Raw genomic sequence first — 8827 nt, forward strand, 5'->3', positions numbered from 1 at the left:
CAGCGTATGCTTCATAAAACCACTGTGTTTCCAAACAGAAAGTTTGACTTACTATAAAGAATGTTTGGCTGCATGTACTATACAAGACACACGGTCGGCGTCTACATAGTCATAAGCAAACTCTTCCGGGTCAGCCTTGGATCCCGATTCTGCCAGCAGAAGGCCCAGCCAGTAACCCATCTCTTCTGAAGACTTGGCCTACAAAAAGAAACAAGAACTTTCATCATGTCTAATTTGTTGCGTTTCAAATTTTCACCATCTCAAGCCGTGTCCTCCTTGCTGTGTGGGAAGGATAATTACTACACAGAAACAGGATTCATTGCTGGTCAAATTTAAGTGTTTTAGTTTATTTTTATTGAGGTACACTGTAGAACATGCCCTTCCAGTCTTTCGGGTCACGCCGCCCAGCAACCCACTGACTTTAACCCTAGCCGAATTTACAATGATAAATTAACTTCCTAACCGGTAAGTCCGGCTGTGGGAGGAACCCAGAGCTCCTGGTGAAAACCCACGCATTCCATGCAAACTAATAAGCCTGATACAACGAACACGAGGGACCTCAATTCCTTTATAGACATGATGAATCAAATGAGGAGGATGCACACCTTCCTTACGGATGACGTCAGAATTGAACTCTGAACTCTGACATCCCAAGCTGAAAGACCATTACTTTAACTGCTACACAACCTTGGCACCCTGATACCCTGATATTCTTTCTGTATTGATCTGACCTACAGAGCATGCACAAGTTTTGCAGAAACTCTGCTTTTTATTTGATGAGGTGAATTCATCAGATTTTTGGGCTTTGGTGCTCCTCATCAGTGTTCCTGTGTTTTCTACTACAAATATTGATCCCTTTTTATTGTTTTATGAAACCTATTGGTACTTTTACAGACCATGACGGTAACATAGCAGTTAGCATGACACTGTTACAGCTTGGGATGTTCTGGAGTTTGGAGTTCAATTCTGGCGCTGTTCTGTAGGGAGTCTCTAGATACCTACCCTATGGAATGCGAGGGGTTTCTCCAATCCTCCGGTTTCCTCCCACAGTCCAAAGGCACACTGGATAGGTTAATTGGTCATTGTAAACTGTCCCATGATTGGGTTAGGGTTAACCGGGTTTGCTGGGGGTTGCTGCAGTGACGTCACTCAAAGGGCTGGAAGACCTACTCCGTGCTCAATTAAATAAAGAAAACTGCAATTCTAGCAAATCAAGCCAATGCATCTGAGGCGAAGAATGAACCTAAGATGCCATGTCTTTTCCTGTACAGAACTTTGCCATTTTGTGGCATGAAATTCTTGTATCAATGGATGACCATTATCTGGTGCCTGAAATATTGATACAGTTACAAACAAGGCATGGCAGTGGCTACATTTTGTTAGGAGTTTGAGGAGATTTGGTATGTCACCAAAGACACTCTCAAATTTCAACAGATGTATTGTGCAGAGCATTCTAACTGGCTGCATCACCAGGAAAAGCTGCAGAGAGTTGTAAACTCAGCCAGCTCCATCATGGGCACTAACCTCTCAGCATCGAGGGCACCTTCTAAAGGTGATGCCTCAAAAAGGCAGCATCTACCACTAAAGGCCACTGACCCCCAGGGTGTGGCCCCTTCTCACTGCTACCATCGAGGAGGAGGTACAGGAGCCTGGAGACACACCACTCAATGATTCAGAAACTGCTTCTTCTCCTCCACCATCAGACTAAAGGTAAAGAGCTGGAGAAGAAGGGATCTGATAGATGAGGAGAGTGGATTACAGGAGAAAGGCAAGGAAGGGGAGCACCAATGGGAGGCGTTAGGCAGGTGAGAAGAGATAAGAGATCAGAGTGGGGAACAGAAGAAGAGGGGAGGGTGGAGGGAGATTTTCTTTATTGGAAATATTCATGCCATCAGGTTGGAGGCTACTCAGATGGAATATGAAGGCTGCCTGATGGTGGCCTCATCTTGGCACAAGGAGGCCAAGGACTGACACGTTGGAACAGGAATGGGAATCAAAATTAAAATCTTTGGCCACCGGGAAGTTCCGCTTTTGGGGGTTGGAGTGGAGGTGCTTGACAAAGCGGTTCCCAAATTTACCAATGGAGAGGAGGCCGCATTGGGAGCACTGGGCACAATTCAAACAGTAGTTCATTTGTAGAGTTTCTAAGTCTAGAGAATATTATTTACACCAGCAAGAAAAGAATGGACTAATTGACTTCTTCCTGCATTGTAAACATTCTACGACTCAATTATTCTGTACACTTCATGATGAATTAGAGTGACCATGCAGAGTTAAAGTTACCTCCAGAGAAGCTATTTCCTCGCCATCGTGTAGAATGCGGAAAGAATATAAATGCTCTGGACTAGAGTCAGGAATAACCTCACAGCCTTCCAGGTTCAGGGGTTGTTGAACTGATTTGTTTTTGCTTTTGTCTTGGTAGAAATAAATAAGTCCATTTTTAACTTGACACCACCGTGTGCGCCACTGGCTGTTCATAAAAACATTCAAATACCCTGGCAATAGAAGAAGCAAATACACTCACATCATTCAGCCCAACACAAACAAAGATACAGCTGGAATGAATCTCTCTGATAGTCCCGATCAACACTGACTCTGTTATATATCTTCATAGCTTTGTCTAACATCTGCAGATTCTGTTATTTACAACCAAGTACGGGGCCTTTACTGTTCCATCATCCTTCTGACCACACAATTTTAATTTGCTTCCATTTTAAAGTGCGAGAAATGATAAGGAGAGGGAACACATAATCATCAGATCCTGACAAACTATGTGCGATAATTGCCTTTTTTTTCTCTCTTATTTAGCCAGGGTTTTGGCCTCCTCAATGTCAGCCTACCCTGTCTGTATTTTAGCCTGAAATAACTGTTTAGCTGAGATTCTCCTGCAAGTTACTGACACTCTTGTTAAGATGAGAAACTTTTATTTCTCTCGCTAGTCTTTTTCAAGATCATGACTCAGACTTAAGTTCATAGGTATGGTTTTGGGGACAGTGAGGGGAGTTAGGTGTCAGGTTAGGGTTTAGGGACAGGGACGCGGGGAAGGTAGGTGTCAGGTTGGGGTTTAGGGACAGGGATGTGAGGGAGTTAGAGGTCAGGATGAAGTCTCACTCTCCGTTCTGTGCTCTGTATTCAAAGGACAAAGCAGACTCAGAGTTTAGGACTTTGCTCGAAGGCAGTGACATGAAGGGCTGACAAAGGACTCTGTGGATGTTAGGCTGGCAAGCACTGTGGACAAGAACCAGCAAGGATGAGGGCAGGTGGGCCACCAGTCAGCTAGAACCCCAGGTCAGTTCGTCCCGGGACAGGACGTCTATGCAAACAGAGGGCATGAGAGCTGGTGACCCCCAAGTATGTTAGTTGACGAGCCAAGGGTTCACGGTTTGTGATACTGTTGTCAGCTAGTACTGGGTCGGTACTAAAGAGTGAAGCTCAAAGTTTGATTAGAAGCCCAGAAGTCAAAGCCCAATGGCAGAAGCTCTGTGTCTATGGGTCTGAAGTCCACTGCGGAAATTGGAAACCCATTGTCCACAACTCTGTTGGAGGCCCAGCAGCCTGCCCTGCGGCTGGAGGCCCAGCGGTCTGCTCTGCGGTATGAAGCCCAGCAGCCTGCCCTGCGGCTGGAGGCCCGGCAGCCTGCCCTGCGGCTGGAGGCCCAGCAGTCTGCTCTGCGGTATGAAGCCCAGCAGCCTGCCCTGCGGTTGGAGGCCCAGCAGCCTGCCCTGCGGCTGGAGGCCCAGCAACCTGCCCTGCGGCTGGAGGCCCAGCAGTCTGCCCTACGGTATGAAGCCCAGCAGCCTGCCCTGCGTTTAGAGGCCCAGCAGCCTGCCCTGTGGCTGGAGCACGTTTGGGTGGATACAGGTGTCAGTGGGAGGGAAGAAAGGGGCTTGTCCTGCTGTTGTTGCTATGCTGTGTTCCGTGTCATTCTGATGAACACTGCGGACGTGCTGTGCTGGTGCCAAGCTGTGTGGTGACACTTGCGGGCTGCCCCCAGCTCATCTTTCATTGTTAATCACATGTACATTGAAACATACACATACATGTTTCAATGTACTGTACACGTGATAAATACAATAAGTCGGAATCTGAACTCGGAACTAAAGCAGGTATAGATTTCCAATAAATAACTTAGATTGTATTCCTGGTTAGGAATGAGATTGAATGTTGCAGATACAGACACTCAGTGAAATATAATGAATTAACTCTACCAGTTTATTCTCCCAATCTTTAGCTCTATTCTGAGGGAAGTAATTACCCTTGCTGAGACCATTAGAATATCAGGGAAAGCAAATAACTGGAAGTAAATAATGGAGATTACAAAGTTGTTGTTCTTGTACGTTGTGGTTTAAGTCAGTTCAAAGTTCAAGGCACATTCATTAACAACGTATGAATACTGTAAACAAGCTTGCGATCCATTTTGCAGGCGGTTACAAAACAAAGAACCAGAATCAAACCAACTAAAAACCCACACAACAAAGACCATCAAACACCCAATCTGTGAAAAAAAGAACAAATCGTGCAAACAATAAAAAGACAAAAAACAATAACACTCTGAACCTTAACCTCAGAGTCCCTGAAAGTGAGTCCACAGCCATGTGGCAGTTCAGTTCCGAGGTGAGTGAGGTCTCGGTGTTGTCTCTGAGGTGCGTGAGGTTTCGGTGTTGAGGTGAGTGAAGTCTCGGTGTTGAGGTGAGTGAAGTCTCGGTGTTGTCTCTGAGGTGAGTGAAGTCTCGGTGTTGAGGTGAGTGAAGTCTCGGTGTTGAGGTGAGTGAAGTCTCGGTGCTATCTCTGAGGTGAGTGAAGTCTCGGTGTTGTCTCTGAGGTGAGTGAAGTCTCGGTGTTGAGGTGAGTGAGGTCTCGGTGTTGAGGTGAGTGAAGTCTCGGTGCTATCTCTGAGGTGAGTGAAGTCTCGGTGTTGAGGTGAGTGAAGTCTCGGTGTTGAGGTGAGTGAGGTCTCGGTGTTGAGGTGAGTGAAGTCTCGGTGTTGAGGTGAGTGAGGTCTCGGTGTTGAGGTGAGTGAAGTCTCGGTGTTGAGGTGAGTGAAGTCTCGGTGTTGTCTCTGAGGTGAGTGAAGTCTCGGTGTTGTCTCTGAGGTGAGTGAAGTCTCGGTGTTGAGGTGAGTGAAGTCTCGGTGTTGAGGTGAGTGAGGTCTCGGTGTTGAGGTGAGTGAAATCTCGGTGTTGAGGTGAGTGAAGTCTCGGTGTTGAGGTGAGTGAGGTCTCGGTGTTGAGGTGAGTGAAATCTCGGTGTTGAGGTGAGTGAAGTCTCGGTGCTATCTCTGAGGTGAGTGAAGTCTTGGTGTTGAGGTGAGTGAAGTCTCGGTGTTGTCTCTGAGGTGAGTGAAGTCTCGGTGTTGAGGTGAGTGAAGTCTCGGTGTTGAGGTGAGTGAGGTCTCGGTGTTGAGGTGAGTGAAATCTCGGTGTTGAGGTGAGTGAAGACTCGGTGTTGAGGTGAGTGAAGTCTCGGTGTTGTCTCTGAGGTGAGTGAAGTCTCAGTGTTGAGGTGAGTGAAGTCTCGGTGTTGAGGTGAGTGAGGTCTCGGTGTTGAGGTGAGTGAAATCTCGTTGTTGAGGTGAGTGAAGTCTCGGTGCTATCTCTGAGGTGAGTGAAGTCTCGGTGCTATCTCTGAGGTGAGTGAAGTCTCGGTGTTGTCTCTGAGGTGAGTGAAGTCTCGGTGTTGAGGTGAGTGAAGTCTCGGTGTTGAGGTGAGTGAGGTCTCGGTGTTGAGGTGAGTGAAGTCTCTGTGTTGAGGTGAGTGAGGTCTCGGTGTTGTCTCTGAGGTGAGTGAGGTCTCGGTGTTGAGGTGAGTGAAGTCTCGGTGTTGAGGTGAGTGAGGTCTCGGTGTTGAGGTGAGTGAGGTCTCGGTGTTGTCTCTGAGGTGAGTGAGGTCTCGGTGTTGAGGTGAGTGAGGTCTTGGTGTTGAGGTGAGTGAGGTCTCGGTGTTGTCTCTGAGGTGAGTGAGGTCTCGGTGTTGAGGTGAGTGAAGTCTCGGTGTTGTCTCTGAGGTGAGTGAAGTCTCGGTGTTGAGGTGAGTGAAGTCTCGGTGTTGAGGTGAGTGAGGTCTCGGTGTTGTCTCTGAGGTGAGTGAGGTCTCGGTGTTGAGGTGAGTGAGGTCTTGGTGTTGAGGTGAGTGAGGTCTCGGTGTTGTCTCTGAGGTGAGTGAGGTCTCGGTGTTGAGGTGAGTGAAGTCTCGGTGTTGTCTCTGAGGTGAGTGAAGTCTCGGTGTTGAGGTGAGTGAGGTCTCGGTGTTGAGGTGAGTGAAGTCTCGGTGTTGAGGTGAGTGAAGTCTTGGTGTTGTCTCTGAGGTGAGTGAAGTCTCGGTGTTGAGGTGAGTGAAGTCTCGGTGTTGAGGTGAGTGAGGTCTCGGTGTTGAGGTGAGTGAAGTCTCGGTGTTGAGGTGAGTGAAGTCTCGGTGTTGTCTCTGAGGTGAGTGAAGTCTCGGTGTTGAGGTGAGTGAGGTCTCGGTGTTGAGGTGAGTGAGGTCTCGGTGTTGAGGTGAGTGAAGTCTTGGTGTTGAGGCGAGTGAAGTCTCGGTGTTGAGGTGAGTGAAGTCTCGGTGTTGAGGTGAGTGAAGTCTCGGTGCTATCTCTGAGGTGAGTGAAGTCTCAGCATTTTCTTTATTTTTACACACCTTCATCAAGATCTATTCAGCATTTTTGACCAAACATGAAACGATTTTCGTAGTACCATTCCACCTGTACTGCTAACAAATTTTTTTCTCAGAATGAAAAAAATAGAAACATTGTGAATCTTAAAAAAATTTACAAAGAAGGGGAATGTGGGTTAATATTTCAGATTTTCATAAATGGTTCCATCTGAAGCATTAGGTTGTCTTTCTCTTGTCTCTGTCCAACATGCCCCCACTCCCAAATGACATGGAGATGGACACTTCTCAAATCCCAGAAACATCCTCATATCAACGACTCTGATTTGCAGGCACAGTCTATGACCAGCTGTAGAAGAGATTTATGATGGCCTCAAACCCAGCAGAAGATTCATGGTGTCCCAGGAAGCAGAGTTATGGGAAGGATTGTTTTTTGAGGTTGTTATGGGAAGTTTCTGATCGGGGCAGTCTGGCTCTGTGGCCGAAGTTAGCAACTGACACAGAGCTAGATTGAACTGAACTTCAACTGAACTGAATACGCCTGGATTGCTTGGATGATTTGTCGTTTGATGTTTTATATTCTGTGCTTTTCGCTCATTTGTTTTGTCATTTGTGTGATTTGTTCTTTTTTTTGTGTGTTGGAGGTTTGATATTTCTTTTGAACCGGTTCCACGGTTTTTCTTTCTGTTTTACCGATGTCAGCGGGAAGACAAATCTCAGGGTTGTATACTGTGTACATACTTTGATAATAATGTGATGAGAATACACATAAAATTAAGATGTTTGCTGGCCTGGGTTAGCATCAGTGGCATCAGCAGTTGGTCTGCCACCTGCCCTCAGGGGAAGGAGAGATAAGGAACAATGGAGCAGCGTCTGGAGATGTGTAATGAAGGGATGTGGGAGAGAGAGCTGTCTGGAGCGGCTCCCCCCTTTGAACCTTGAACTGTTTGAAGTGATGGACAGGCGATACCCCAGCAGGGGGATAAAAAGGGACCAGTTCGCTAAGGCGACACACACGCCACCCGAGGTAACGAGACCCTGGAAGCGGTGCGCCTCTCACGAGTGGGTGAGAAGTATCAGACAACGACCAGGGTGGAAAGGTACGATCAGCGGGAACCCGGTGTGTGTCCGCCCTAGCCTGGGTGCCGGGTTCACTGCAGAGGATCGACCGCATCTGGAGGAGGGGTCACAGTCGGTGACCTCAGGTGACATCACCAAGGACCCGCCCAAAAGCTGCTTGTGAGCAATCTCGCCGGTCTGTGAGTGAAGCCGTTCTGAATGATCAGTTGTTCCTGTTCTATCTCTCTCTTCCCCCACGTTGTCCATCGCCATGGCAACGATTACTGCGAACTGAACTTTGAGTCACTTTGAAATTTGGTCATTTACCCCTAGACAACGATAGAGCTTGATTGATGCTGTTATCTTAATTCTGTGCACATGTGTGGTTATCATTGTTGAACTGTTGCATTTATTATTCTTTCGATTACTGTTTTGCTTGTTTCTTTAATAAAACTTTCTTAGTTCTAGTACTCCAGACTCCAACTGAGTGATCCATTTCTGCTGGTTTGGCAACCCAGTTACGGGGTACGTAACAATAAATATACTTTGAATCTTTTGAACCTTTGGTCCATTTGTAACGGTTCACTCGCCGGGGGGGTGGGGGGGTTGGGTAGGCATGCATTGCAAATGAGGCAAGATAAAGACTGCAGTGACTCTGACCATCCTGTACCCTACATTAACCATCTATAGCTGGCATTTCAAAGCACTGGAGAGGTAACGTCAATGTTGCTTCTGCAAAGCCCCCTGAATTCACTGGCAGAATAAGGGAACTAACATTATCTTCCTCTCCCAATCAAAATATTGTGGCCCTAATTAACACAATGGGCAGGCCATGTTATACATGTTGGCCACCATACACTCAAACCAGACATTGTATTCCAAAGACTGTCACAGCAATAGATTACCAGGTGGGTCGAGGAGACAATTCAAGGAAGTTTCTAAAGCCTTCTTGAAGGGTTTACAGTTATTTATTTATTTATTGAGCTACCGCGTGGAAGAAGCCCTTTTGTCCCTTTGAGCCACGCCACCCTGCGTCCCCCGGGCAGCAGTATAGTCACATTGTTTATTCCAGAGACCAGCTGATTGTGCTTATGCCGGCCGGTTTAGCGAGCAGAGCGGCGGACACCCCTGCTGAAATCCAGAGGAAAACACACAGAGAATGCAG

General features: G+C 47.2%; 1 protein-coding gene across 5 annotated transcripts in view; it reads right to left on the reverse strand.

The window, feature by feature from the left end:
* The window catches only part of afap1l2 (actin filament associated protein 1-like 2), a 289415-nt gene that overhangs the window by 24560 nt on the left and 256028 nt on the right, over positions 1 to 8827 (reverse strand). For all 5 annotated transcript variants that reach the window (XM_063072007.1, XM_063072006.1, XM_063072009.1 and 2 more), the window contains 2 exons: positions 2284 to 2495; positions 53 to 198 (listed from right to left, as the gene is read on the reverse strand). In XM_063072007.1, the coding sequence (XP_062928077.1) occupies positions 53 to 198; positions 2284 to 2495 (358 nt within the window). The remainder of the gene's footprint in view (positions 1 to 52; positions 199 to 2283; positions 2496 to 8827) is intronic.

Source organism: Mobula hypostoma, chromosome 19 (genome assembly GCF_963921235.1).
Source record: "Mobula hypostoma chromosome 19, sMobHyp1.1, whole genome shotgun sequence".
Lineage (NCBI taxonomy): Eukaryota > Metazoa > Chordata > Chondrichthyes > Myliobatiformes > Myliobatidae > Mobula > Mobula hypostoma.